At 42.7% G+C, this 14,156-nt stretch overlaps 1 protein-coding gene across 2 annotated transcripts; it reads left to right on the top strand.

The window, feature by feature from the left end:
* Positions 1-620: 620 nt before the first annotated feature.
* znf185 (zinc finger protein 185 with LIM domain) lies at positions 621-14,047 on the top strand. 2 transcript variants are annotated; one of them, XM_079167378.1, is made up of 34 exons: positions 621-791; positions 1,694-1,756; positions 2,068-2,191; positions 2,284-2,391; positions 2,497-2,523; positions 2,681-2,740; positions 2,825-2,875; positions 2,969-3,040; positions 3,136-3,216; positions 3,379-3,441; positions 3,597-3,719; positions 3,800-5,053; positions 5,453-5,518; positions 5,631-5,702; positions 5,961-6,035; positions 6,253-6,327; positions 6,537-6,617; positions 6,968-7,012; positions 7,158-7,211; positions 7,458-7,517; positions 8,060-8,110; positions 8,218-8,262; positions 8,503-8,550; positions 9,147-9,212; positions 9,369-9,434; positions 9,562-9,615; positions 9,894-10,010; positions 10,276-10,323; positions 10,644-10,679; positions 11,337-11,408; positions 11,504-11,578; positions 11,702-11,767; positions 12,711-12,816; positions 13,503-14,047. In XM_079167378.1, exons 2-34 carry the CDS (start codon positions 1,747-1,749, stop codon positions 13,602-13,604), a joined length of 3,453 nt encoding a protein of 1,150 aa, XP_079023504.1. In that variant the 5' UTR covers positions 621-791; positions 1,694-1,746; the 3' UTR covers positions 13,605-14,047. The 2 variants fall into 2 exon arrangements, with proteins under 2 accessions (XP_079023504.1, XP_079023503.1); XM_079167377.1 differs by having other exon boundaries at positions 5,958-6,035.
* Positions 14,048-14,156: the final 109 nt, after the last annotated feature.

Raw genomic sequence — 14,156 nt, 5'->3', positions numbered from 1 at the left:
ACATTTAGTTTGTACAACGCTTTGTCTGCCCTCCGCCCTAGAATATGAACTACAAAAGGTTAAACTAAGTCATGATTGATTTTTACTAGACTCTGATTATGTAAGATATGATATACTTTAAGGTGGTGGTTTCAGTTTTCTTTGTACAAAAACACATGAAAAGTAAAAATTTTCTATTTCGAATATAAAATTAGAATTCAACACCATCCAAATGAGATTGGCTTTGATGTTATTTCTTATTGACGTGTGGGCCACTGTTTGTTTGTCTCAGTTCGGTTGTGTGAGTGTTGTTCTTGATCTCATTTTAATGATGTGTGTGTGTGTGTGTGTGCTTCCTGGGGTTTTCCTACCCAGTGAGCACGAGAGGAGCGTTCCCACAGGAGATGTTTCCTTTATGTCTGCCATGCTGTGCACCTCGTCGCCCTCTTCCCTTTGCCTCTTCTTCTCAGAATTGAATATCAGCCACCTGTACGACAGGTATGTGCTTGCCTACTCCCATGAACACAGTGCAGGTGTAGTAAACAAAAAGGAGTTCTTAGCAACCTCTATTACGCACACACACACTCGCATAGATAAACACGTTCTGCTCCACCCCACATCTATCTTCCTTGAATGACTGGGCTTGGTGGTGCTCACGCCCGTACCTGTTTGCTAGCACAGGGATTGAGACACCTGTCTGACAGAGAAAGACTTTCCCTCTACTCACACCAGCCGCACTCAGGGACACACTAGTCGCAGACTCTCGACTGAGCTTGGTGGACATTTCTCTGCTGGATATAAAGTGAAAGCAGGTAGGTGCTCTGGCTGGCAGGTGTGTTATTCACAACATGATTTAAAGTATATGGATCGATTCTGTATTCAGAGCGTCGGTTATCAGCAGCTGTAAGAACCGAACATCTAAAAGTAATCAACCATGCTACGTAAACTGTTTGTTTAGAGTGTTAACCGGTGGTTGTCGGTGTTTGCCCTCTCATTTTCTCTGGGTGTTTCCCTATCATGATTGCTTGTCAGCAGAGCTGTCTGTCCTGCTCCTTGTTTGTCTTAAATGCTATTGCTCTTCATCAATCATTTATCCTCCGTGGACCGATGTGCTAAACCTAAGATAAATATGCTTTCTGAGCCCTCTGTGTATTTGTTCCGTCACCATTGTTGTGGACAATATTCTCCAGAGATATTGTGGCGACATGATTTTGAAGGAGTGACTTCACAGCCCCAGGAGTTTTACACGTTATATTTGCATCCTGAATTTGGTTTTACAAATTTGCACGAGCTGTAGTCTGCGCCTACTTTATTCTTCAGTTCCCAGGGGAAGTGGGTTTCCCCCTGAGTAGTCCACTTTTGACCTTTTAAATAACTGAGTGGTCATTTTAATTTGAATATGTATTGAAGGAAGCAATATTTACCACATAAATCATTCTGTGCAAATGTATTTTGTATCCAAACACAAAGGATCATGAATATATGTAGTTGTCTGAGTCCATTTGTATTTAGGCAACACCAGTATTTTTGGGAAAGTGGTCAGACAGGATCATCTACATGTCTAAAGGATGACACAGCGGAATGCTATACAGAGCACATGTCCTTCATTGGGAGGGAACATGGCCTGGGAAGGGCCATTTTGAGACAAGATAATGTCGTAATAAATTTCAATTTTCTGCAAATTCAAGATGTGTTTTTTCCATATATTTTTCAGGTGGCTTGTATAGATAACAGAACTAAGAAGAGAGAGACTCGGCTAGAAGAAGCATGTCGAAACGTGAGTAGGTTGACTGGTGTGATGTGAATGTGAGATGACGTGTTTCCTCCAATGAAAGCAGAGCGCGTCCGCCTGCGTTCCTCTGCGCCAAGCTGATGACTCTGTCATTTCTGATCTGTCATTGCCTTGAGTAAATGCAAAAATACAAGTGGTTGATTATTGTGTTGTGTGTTGGCCCAAAGGGGACTGATTTTCACGCATGCTACCAAGCATACAGTGATTAAGATGTCCTCATGATGCAGCCTACCGTGTGTGTAATATCTCAGATGGTGTGTGGGGTGGTATGTGACATGCACGTGTTTGTGTTGCAGAGGTGGGAAAAGAATCTGTGTTCCGTACCACCAAAGTGCGGACCAAGCTGAAGGGAGACGGCAGCTGGTTGCAGCGCCGCAGTGAGGCTGAGCCTGAGGATGACACCGACAAGGAGAAACCATGGTGAGACACGTGTTTAAGTAGGGTTCCGTACGTATTATCCATTACTCGGTCACTTGAATAGACAAAAACCAAGTTCCTGTGAAAACATGCAGGTTAGCAGAAGTAAGGGCCAGCCGTGTGAACGGAGAACCCATTGAGACCAGTCCAGTGTCGTCACCAACAACATCCACACCGCCAGCCACCAAGCCTGACGCTGAGAGGTAAACACAGATTTCTAATGTCACAGAGTTATCTAACGAGCACTTGGAAACCTAACCCCAACACAACACGATTGTGCTGACAATGAGTCTCTGTTTTGAATTTAGAGCACCGTCAGCAGGCTACCTGATTAGGTAAGAATAACACTTGCACATTAATAAATCCAGTTTGAAACCAAATGGTAGATTTATCTGAGCACTTAAAAATAGGACCAAATGGGGCGTTTTGTAATTGAACTATATGTTACATTGATGGAAAAAATGAATGAATTTAGTGACGTTTTTCTTTCAGAGGCGTTTTCACTAAACTAGACAAGCCTACTCCAGCTCCAACAACTAACAACAGCTTTAAGTAAGAGCTTCTCCTGCTTAAACAAGCAAAGTTAATCGTGTGACTAGACATTCCCGCTTTGATGTGATCTGTTCTTTTTGACAGTCGACCAACGACACCATTGATCAAAAAACCCTCAGAAAGCTACAAGAAAATGTGAGCGCACACGAATCAGATTCCCAGTTGACCACTGGCAGATGAGTGAGAACGTATTTTCATGAGGTGTGTGTTTGCGCTTCTCTCCCTTAGAGCCACCTACGCTGTGAGGCCCACTCTAGAGAACCAGGAGGACCAGCTTAGCAACGAGGAGCAGGAGAAACGGTATGACTGTCCACACGCAAAAGCACGACATCCAATTTGAACTCGCATGCCCCGGGAAAGAGATTACATTAACATTATAATGACTCATTTTGTAGGACGGAGGCTGCCAGCAATGTTCTGAAGAAATCTTCAGTCAAGCAACGGTCTTATGTGCTTTCTGCTGCTAAGAAACATGAGTATGTATGTCTTATGTCACTCTCCCAATGCTAATCTTAACACTCAATAGAAGTGAGTTGCATATTTTAAAAAGACATTGAGAAATTGTGCTTTTCACTCGCACATGAAATATTGGGCATTTCTGGAGGAATTTCTGACAAATGTTTGTTGAAAAATCTCAGCTCTCAAGAAACGGAGCCCGAAACCTCTTCGGTCGACAGCATTCCAGCATTTGTGGCTAGAAGGTAAACGCTCCCTCTATCACCCCTTAAAAACAAAAGACAAACCCATGAGTCAAAGTTTTCAAATGTAACTCTGTCTGTCAACTATGTGTGTGCACGCCCAACTCCACACATGCATTCATGTGTGTGCACACTTGTGCTTCGCTATAAATGTGCAGGGTGGAGATTACTGATGATGATCAGAAAGCTGCGAAACCAGCACCTGCCAGCCCTCTGTCCCCCTCCCCCGTCTTGCCCGTCACATCTGTTGCCTCCAAGCCTGAGCCCACACCACGGAAAGTGTAAGCCCTGCGCCGCGTTTCTACAAGCCAGCGTAACAAGTGCTTTCTTCAAACTCATTGATTGCCTGTGTTGTTTACAGAGTCGACACCAGTGTTAAGACAGCTGTTGCTGTTAAGGAGCCGGTGGCACCAAAGGTGGTGGAGCCTGCCCCAAAGCCTGTGAAGGATGACCCCCCACCAGTGTCTGTGACAGGAAATGACCCGTTTGAAGGCATGGAACCAGGCTTCACCAAGGTGGCCACTCCTCTCCCTGTGCTCATCCCAGAGTGTTTTCAAGCAGTCCGTACAGAGCCAAAACCCAAGGATTCAGACATTTCTTGGCGGGTTAAGCCCCCTATGGTTGACCTCGTCCCAGCGTCACCAACCCCAATATCACCTACTCCAGCAGCCCCTGCCCTGGCTTCACCCGTCCCTTTGTCATCTGCCCCAAAGCCTGTGAAGGATGACCCCCCACCAGTGTCTGTGACAGGAAATGACCCGTTTGAAGGCATGGAACCAGGCTTCACCAAGGTGGCCACTCCTCTCCCTGTGCTCATCCCAGAGTGTTTTCAAGCAGTCCGTACAGAGCCAGAACCCAAGGATTCAGACATTTCTTGGCGGGTTAAGCCCCCTATGGTTGACCTCGTCCCAGCGTCACCAACCCCAATATCACCTACTCCAGCAGCCCCTGCCCTGGCTTCACCCGTCCCTTTGTCATCTGCCCCAAAGCCTGTGAAGGATGACCCCCCACCAGTGTCTGTGACAGAAAATGACCCGTTTGAAGGCATGGAACCAGGCTCCACCAAGGTGGTCACTCCTCTCCCTGTGCTCATCCCAGAGTGTTTTCAAGCAGTCCGTACAGAGCCAGAACCCAAGGATTCAGACATTTCTTGGCGGGTTAAGCCCCCTATGGTTGACCTTGTCCCAGCGTCACCGACCTCAATATCACCTACTCCAGCAGCCCCTGCCCCGGCTTCACCCGTCCCTCTGTCATCTGCTCCAAAGCCTGTGAAGGATGACCCCCCACCAGTGTCTGTGACAGAAAATGACCCGTCTGAAGGCATGGAACCAGGCTACACCAAGGTGGCCACTCCTCTCCCTGTGCTCATCCCAGAGTGTTTTCAAGCAGTCCGTACAGATCCAGAACCCAAGGATTCAGACATTTCTTGGCGGGTTAAGCCCCCTATGATTAAACTCACCCCAGCGTCACCAGCCCCATTATCACCTACTCCAGCATCCCCTGCCCCGGCTTCACCCGTCCCTCTGTCACCTTTCCCAGTGTCTGCTGTAACAGAGATCACAGTGAAGACCAAACCAGAACCAGAAATGGCACCGAAACCATCTCAAAAGCCAAGGTCAGATTTCTACTAAACAAAATCAGTGCTGCCACATATTTTAACATAGTATCAGTGGTGGAAAGTAAAAGTACTTTGTGTATTAATATATTAAATACAAACTTCAACTAAATACACACTGAATACTTGAATCTGAATCTGAATACTTCCACCATTGCATAGTGTTTTCATCAGTATACTTTATCTCTAGCTCAGTGGTAATGAGCCTCAAACATCAACATAAAGTCTGCCAAGATATTTGTTATATAATACAATGAATGAATATCATAATTTGTAAGCAAAGCTTTGAATATGCCTTCATGTGGTTTTCTTTGTGCATGTTTGCTCTTATTCTTTTCACGTGTATGATTGAAAGCTGCCCTGGAATGTCATGTGTTTGTTCTCCATATATTTTCACAGCTCCAGTGTTGACACGCTCACCACCTTGTCCGACACTCTCATTTCTTTCGACTCAAGTTCAACCAGGTACTGGCAAAAGAAAAAGATGAAAGCAGCAGAAACCAATATGGAAAGACATTTTTTTTTTATGTTCCAGCCTCAACAAGCATCTGATAATAAGAGTGTATTTCCTCTCCAGCTTTAAGGATGATGAGCCAGTGATGGCAGAGAAAGGAGCAGGTTCAGCAAACAGACACACCACAGAGAACGGGTATGAAACCAACAACTTCCTCATTCATGGCATAGCAGGATTGGCAAGAAAAGAGATAATGGCTAGCTGCCACTGTGTTCACTTTAACCTAATCACAAAATATTCCACATCTCTATTTCAGGTGCCTTAAACTCCCTCACACAAGAGGGTCTCCCTAATTAGACTTGATTACATGTGGTACTTATAAATGTAATATAGAGGTGTACGCGTGCGTGCCAAAGCAGTTGCACTCATTTGTTTTTCTCTTGCTGTCAGCAGTGTTGAACAGGAGCCAGCTCCAGCGCTCAGCAACGGTATACCACTGACGGATGATCTCCTGGCTCTCACCAACGGGTTAGTTAGAAATACATTCTTGCCGTTTTGAGAAAGCCTCGCGTTAGAAAATGCTCTTAATATTACCCACAAGGTGGCACTGTTGGACTTCTAATGACCCCCCCTCTCTCCTCTACCTCAACTGACCTGTTCTTGCCCTGAAATCTCCTCTGAATCCTAAACCCCCCTTTGTTCATCGCCACCATCTCCTCTTCCTCTCATCCTTCCGCCGCCGCAGTCCAGAGGAGTGCGCAGAGCCCGTCCCCCCCAGTCCAGGACGCTGGAGTCAGAATCTGCTTAGTGGACTAAACAGGTAAAGGAAGAGAGCTCTTTCCCACCCAAGCCCCAAATACAGATGTTATGCAAAGTATTATCCTTTCATCAGTACAAAATCAATAGCTCCCTTGTCCTTAGCAAGCAGAGGCATTACCTTAAATTACTTTGCCAGAGTTGGGTACGGTTTAAAGGAAGCGTGCGCACAAACTCTGCTCTGTGTTTGACTTTTGTGTTTGACATTTTTAGTGAGTCAAACCCAGCAAAGACAAGTGGCACCCTGGATCTCCTGGCTAACGATGTCATTCCAATCAACACAGAGGCACGCAGGTGAGACAGAGACAGGCTTGTGATAGCCTCTGCTCCCCATACCTCCCATCTTTGTGTACCATTAATTCTTATCACTGCAGATGAAGGAGCCAAGCGTCCCGGCTCCCTGAGGTGTAAGATTTTTAATAAACCCCATCCGCCTCAAGTTTGATCCATAAATCAGGGCTCCTCCACTTCCAGCATTCTATTTTAACCCCTGCACCGTGTTAGATAGAAACAAAGTCGCAGATTCCTGAAGCAACTGAGTAACGCTTTGAAACAGAAAGCCACGTCTTATCTTCGACGCGACTGGAAATAGCAGAGAATGTTCTGTACTGATTAGTATTGCTGCTTTGTTTTGTCTCCGCCAGCCTCAGCATGCAGCGAGAGGAGAAACCGACAGATGAAACACAAAGGTAGAAGGAGATGACAGGCTGCTCTTAAACAATTATCTATCTATGCAGAGCTGTTCCTGCTAAGAAATGCATTCTATCCAGATATGCCTGGTACTGATTTATACTAACTCTGTCTGCAACTGTGCTGTGGTTCTCCTCCCGACAGCCACACAGAGACCGTCACTATAACCACCAAAACTGTGATCATTACTGACAAAAGGTATGAGAACACACACACACACGCACACACACTGAAAGAAAGTCTGCTCTGTACTATGTTCAGATGTTTTTGATGCTCGTTAAATTGTTCAGTGGGTTCCAATCTTTTCTAATGGACTGGCATTGTAAATAGTGTATGAGAAGAACCACACTCACCTTTACTTGCCCTCTTTTCCCTTCCCATCTCATGCCATTCATCTGTACCACTCTCCTTACTTACTTACTTTTATCTCACGCCTCCGTGCAGCCAAGAGGACAAAGCAGATCCATGGAGCTCACGTAAGACGACCACAGTCACCGAGTCAAGGTATTTTATTTACTGCCACGTCACATATGGGCTGGTGTTTTAAGAGGTCTGTGTTAAAGTGGATGCAATATGTATATACGTGTTTAGGAATAGTTTACTCCACTAATACTGCTTGAAAATGGGATTCAATTGTAAGATAGATTCTCATTCCAGTTTAATAGGCAATTAATTCTAATGCCATAAATGTTTAATGATAAAAAAAAAATCATTGTTTAGGAAATCATTTCTTGTTTGTAAAAAATCTGAAAACAGATTTGATCATATTAATGATCTGTTTAGTTTTCGGTAATTGGTATAGACTGATGTCAGGGTTCATTTTGGGTGAAGAAAACCTTAACAGCAGCAGAATAGTCTTTCCATTTGTCAAAGACATCCAGATTCTGAAGTGGATTGAGTTTGGCCCCGGGTTCCTCTGTGTTTCTGTTTACCATTCAAACTGCATTAAATCTTTCCATTATGAGTCAATGTGATCAGAATTCCTTTGACACAAGATGGGCCATGCTGACAATTGAGAGTGAAATCAGTGTGAAATTGTTTTTCAGCTCGGCTGATCCGTTTGATCCATATCCGATAGGGACCACATCCTCTAACAGGTAATCATATTGGTTTGGAGCTGTGACTGTTTTCCAGCCAGCCAGATAGCATCTCGGCATGCATAATGCAGCAGTTTCTGATTATGAGCCACTTTTCTCCATTGCAGCTCTTCTGACCTGCTCCAGCCTCTCTCTGATATTTCCAGCAACAGGTACTGGAATGATAATGCAAATTCCCCCTTTTTATATATTGCAACCTTTGCTTGTAGCACCGATATTATCATGTTGCTACATAATATTAGAATTACTACAACTGCTGCACTTTATTCTTCATTGCAATACTTTGTATTCATAATCAGCAGCTGGTATACTAGACACACTGAGCTCTGTGGCTACACCTTATTGATACACTTATGTTGATTTCATGTTTTACATTATTATTATTTCTTCAGAGCATCATTTACTTTCATGGAGAACAAAGATCCAAGTCCAGAAACCGAGTAAGTTGCACTCATCTAACACCTGCTCTGTGATCCAGCTAACTATTAAGTGAATACCAATTAACTTTTTCAAAATTGATTGTTTTTTTAATTAATTTAGTTTGAAAATCATAAAAATGAAAAAAAGGCCATGGTGACTTCTTCAAATTGCTTACTTTGTCTGACAAACGGTCCAAAACCCAAATGTATTAAAATTATGATATAAAGCAGAAATGATCACGTTTGAGAATCTGGGCTATGTTTGTTCGATAAATGACTTGACATTTTTTAATCAATCAGCAACATTACTGGTAATTAATTGTCTAATTGATTAATCAAATAACCTTAAACTCTAAACTGTAAATGTTCTTTATATTGAGTGTGGCAGTGACATGTTCCCTGTGTGCACCTGTAGTTTTGTTAAAGTGTGTTTGGGCACATTATGTCTTTATTAGAGAGTTGAGCGATGACAGAAAATGGGCAACGGCATGCAACGACGATGCAGTGGGGTATTGCGCGTCATAGTCGGTGCTTTAAACCCCAGGGCACCCCATTTCCTGAAATTCTAATGTTTTACTTCACGACATTGTCCCCTTTTCTTTGTGTGTGTTTGACAGTATTAGCAGTAATGCGTTGAAACCCCTTGCAGACAGCGTCAGCCCTATCAACACTGACACCACAAGGTATTAAACTGAGTTTAGTGCATAATTATGTTATGAATGTATGAGTGAGACGCATGCAGGGAAATGGAAATGGTTCTCTCAAAGTGCACACATTACGGTCTAATATGCTTGATGTGTCATAACTTCTACACCTTCTCCCTCTCTCTCCGGTCTCAGCACTCACCGGTCATGGGCACGCACATGGGACACCAACCCACCTCAGCAGGCTAACACTGAAGAGAGGTGATGAAACACATTGATTTACTCTTATACTTCCACACAATGTCATCCACTATGTTTCATTCATCTACACGCACCCATCCATGTCCATTATGTGCTAAAAGCCTTTCAATGTATGTCCCCCTCTCAGCCAAGAAGCTGCACCAGGAGGCCAAACTGTAGATCTGGTCATGTTTGAGAGAAAGTAAGTCATCTTTTTTTATTAAAAGCCCTGTGTGTGTATCTGTTCCTTTTATTCCCATAACCTCCTAACTAGGCTTTTGTAGCAACTACTCATTGAGCCAGAACACATTGTGCACTGGTGCCGATGAAAATAGGTCAGACATATATTTGTTACCATCTTTCTTCACAACTGCGGTAAACGGATCCCCTTAAAGGCTTTTTTTTTTTTTTTAACAATATTAGGAGTGTAAATTAGTCATCTTCTCATGCTACAACATAATGTCTTTTTTTGTGCTTAAGGTCCACTGAGAATGACTCCCCATGGGACAGGTGGACATCACCCACTGTCTATACTCTCACTACCACTACGGAAGAAGAAGAAGAGGAGGAGGAGAAGGAAGAGGAGGAGAAGGAAAGGTATCTCCACAGTGGCTGGGCTCATTAAATGCATATTAAACCACTTTATTTTTCACAATTCCAGCAGGAAGTCATTACAGCATCTTAAAATCCGAGGCCTGTCAACCATTTAATTGAAAGCAAGCTAAATGCAAGTTAAAACTTCTTCACAGCTTAGTCTGAGAATAATCAACTCCTTTTCAACTTGTTATTTTTTACCTCATACAGTCACTTCTTCTGTACTGCCAGACTTTCTTATAATACAGGATTGTCTTCTGTTTTGCAGCACAGGGTATACACAGACGGAGACGGTCACAACCATCACCACTATCAGGTTTGAATGATTGATTTGATTCATAAAACTCACTTCTTATGATGAAAAACTGTGGAATTGACAGCGTGAGAAGCATTTGGGTGATGTTTGCAACAACAATGCATGGGAAGGAGAGGGCTCAGAATGAGGCAATGCTGCAGTACAATAGAAAGGAGACCACACCTGGTAAATAAACCCAGACCCCTCTGGATCAGCAGAGAAAGAAAGATCAGCCTTGTACATCTATAAAAACTGCACAGTTCTTGCTCACTGGATTGAGTCCGGCTTGTTGACTCCTACAGCCTACACTTTCAGTCTAATATAGTTTCTTTACTTTCCAGAGAGATAAACAGTGACCAACAGCCCGCTATGGATCGGTAAGTTTATGATCTTAATGTCAGACACATCATAATGCAAGGATACTTTCTCCAGAGTGTTATTTTCTACTTTTTGGTCCGCTGATTTTCTTCCTTTTTGGAAGGACAGTCTCCTTCAACTGGAGATTTTTGTCTTTTGTGGTACTGCATGGAAATTAAATGTATTTAAAAACACAAACCATCTAATATTTAGGCCATCTGGGCTTGATTTTACACTTTCACCACCCTTTTACTGTGTTTGCAAGTTAGGGAGTGAGAAATTTAGGCCGAACCCTTTGGGAATGCAGCTTTTATCTGCTGAATACTGCAGGCTGGATCTAATGCGACCTGCAATTCCTGCATGATTCCTGGTTAGACAGACGCCTGACTATTACCGAAGTTAAATGACAAGATCGGCTCTCCCATTGTCTTTCAATTTGCCCTCATTTCCTTCCCTCTAATTATCAGTCTCCAGATGTCAGATTAATGATGTGTATTAGGGATGTCCTTTTGTCAAATCACAGCCCGTTAAACAGCACGCCATTAACAAGCGATGGCAGAAAATGATTACCTCCTGAGTTACATTTGACAGATGTAGAGTCCTTCTGTATAGCCCATCACACTGCTGTTGTCAGTGAGTGAAAGACGAGGCTTACACTGCTTGCACTCTGTCTCCAGTTATGAAACCTATTCCAGGACCGAGACAGAAGAAGACCAGCGTGTCCAAACACCGGAACCTGAGGCCAAAAAGTGAGTGATTTGAACAAACTAGACATTTAAATGAAAGCTAATATTTTAACTATGCATATTAACTCAATCTGTCTTTCATCTGCCTACTGCTCAAGGGGTTTCGTGTACGTGAAGGAGTATGTCAATGCAACAGAGCTGTCCTTGCATAATGTCAGAGACAACACCGATAGGTAGGAACAATGCAAGCTTGTTTACACAATCAAATAACAATATTGATTTAACACAAAGTACGGCTCAATAAACCTTTCAGCGCTGCTCTTACCATGACTTAATAACTGCTCCTTTTTCTATAGTGGGTCAGATTATTTGACATCCAGCTCCACCGGTTACTCTTACAGCAGCCCCTCCACTTACTCCAGGTAATAACGCAACTCCCTAAAGGATTATTCTACCTGCATTCAGCTGCTTTCATCTCTTGCTCTTTAGATGACGATTCAACTGCTTTCACCCATTACACATCAACTGCCAGTTTGACTCCTTTTGATGCTTACACTTCGACACACACTTCAAACCTTTTTAGATCTTCACCTTTGGAAAAAAAAAAGAACTTCAGCTCTTCTAACCCACAACCGCCCTTGTTTATACACAAGTTACTTAAACTGCTCTGTTACACTTCAGTCGACACTTCTTGCACTGACACTTCCAGCTCAATTCTTCCCTGACACTTTCAGCTCCTCTAAGCATTTTCACTTCAACCTAAAAACTGAACTCAACTTTACTCTCAACACTTTTCTGCTTTAGCACTTCTATTTTAAAGTGTCATCTCATTTACTTTCAATAGTTTTATTGTGACTGCCACATCAGCTATTTTCAGTTTGTGTTGTGACTGCCAGTTCAACTCTAACTTCAGCTGTTGCAAATGATTCAAATGCAAATTCTCAGCAGGGAGAGAGAAAATACACATTTTCTTCAGATTCTTCTTTTCTAGTTGCTCTTGTTTCTGTAGTGAGTGAGATTATTTGACATTTCTCTTACGCAGCTCCTCCACTTACTCCTGGTAACAACACAATTCCCTAACCTGCTTTATTAAACCAGCCATAAGCCTAAGCCCCTTCTCCTCCTGCCTTGTTATTTCCAATTCTGCCGGAACTAGATATGTGTAAGCAGTAGGGCAGAAATTCCAACAAGTCAGCTCATTAGGAGGCAAAGCGGGGACATCAAAGGATTATTTACACTGATTAAGTTCCCTCGCACAGGACAGAAAGGGTCGCAGGTTATTTTTTCCAGACAGAGCTGCAGTTGCACGAGAGCTGCTTGAGTCGTGGCCAAAGTAACTTTGTCTCAATCGCTGTGTCTCCCCAGTGGCCAGCTGTCATCCACCTGTAACTTCTGTGGAAAGACGGTGGGTAATGATGCCAAGATCACCATCGAGCACCTCAATATCAACTGTCACCCCGACTGCTTCAAGGTAGTTCATCTGTCTGCTCCTATGAAGATGCAATTCTGTGTTTATTGGACTATAAAAAGTCCTTGAAGGGTCTGACCTGGAGGAAGTGAGCTTTTGTTCTCCTTAAAAGAATTGTTTGACATTTTGGTAAATGTGTTTCTTTGCTTTTTGTAGAGAGTTAGAGGAAAACAGAGACTACTCTCTAATGTCCGTAGAGTTAATGTGATGTTACAGACGTCAGTTATAGCTTTAGTCAGTGTAAACACTATCCATTGTTCAAGAATCCACCTACCAGCAGCGCTAATGCTTCATAAAAGCGTTAATACGACATGTTGCTGTCATCTTTCCTCTCTTTATGCTAAGCTACGCTAACCAGCTGCTGGCTGTAGCTTCATATGACAGACATGAGCGTGGTGTCGATCTTCTTATCTATTTCTTGGCAAAACGGCCAATAAGTGCATTTCCCAAAACTAATAATAATATAACTTAAATTTGCTTAATACTTTTTTTTACTAGTACTACATTAATACTCTACAAGTCTTGAATACAAATGATATTTAGCTATTGCATATTGCCAGTGTATGAATCAAGGGTTGAACCAGTTTATTGTGTATTTTGGAGCAGTAAATTAGTATGCGATAAAAACACTGCTCTTCACTGCATTTTCTCACGAGTACATTTTCTTTTACGTTCTCCCAATGTTTCAGTGTGGTGTGTGCAGTAAGCCGATGGGAGACCTTCTCGACGGTATGTTCCTACATGGTGGGAAAGTCCACTGCGAACCCTGCTACAGCAAAGCCTTGGACTGATTATCGAAGCCCTTCTGCAGCCTCTTATCCTCGTACCCTTCATGTTCATTTGCATATAAAGTGGGAACTCGCATGTTTGGACTGTGTTTGGTTTGAACTCAGGGATAATGTGGTTTAGGGTGATCATAAAGGTTGTAATAGTGAACAATATGACTATTTAATGTTGATTCTTACTTTAGGTTAACTTTCTCAAACATGATATACAAGCTTGTGTTGTTTTTTTTCCTGGTGGTGGAAGCTGTATCTGCCTAAACTATGAAGGATATCTATTGTGACCAGACTAATACTGGCTAGTGGGCAACAACAAATTTAGCCACAGTCGTTATGCAAAAAATGACTTTATTACAAAATGTTTACTTCTTTTTCTCTTCTTGATACAAAATAGTGTGTGTTTACATGTATGATGCTTTGTTAAAAAAAATAAAATGATTTATATAATCCTGTTATAAACATGTGATGCAAAGTCAGTGTGCCAGCAGTACACACAGGACTGTCATGGAGTCTCGAGCAGTTAAATGTTTTTGAAAAGCATTTTTAAAAAACGATTGCACA

Source organism: Pholis gunnellus (genome assembly GCF_910591455.1).
Source record: "Pholis gunnellus genome assembly, chromosome: 10".
NCBI classification, from domain to species: Eukaryota; Metazoa; Chordata; class Actinopteri; order Perciformes; family Pholidae; genus Pholis; species Pholis gunnellus.
The sequence above is the reverse complement of the archived record's forward strand: the minus strand, read 5'-3'. Positions and strand labels throughout refer to the sequence as shown.

Excerpts from the sequence above, each read along its gene's own strand:
- znf185 (XM_079167377.1), top strand. Across the intron at positions 3,217-3,378 it reads TCTGCTGCTAAGAAACATGA|CTCTCAAGAAACGGAGCCCG; the intron begins GTATGTATGTCT and ends GAAAAATCTCAG. Across the intron at positions 9,213-9,368 it reads ATCAACACTGACACCACAAG|CACTCACCGGTCATGGGCAC; the intron begins GTATTAAACTGA and ends CTCCGGTCTCAG.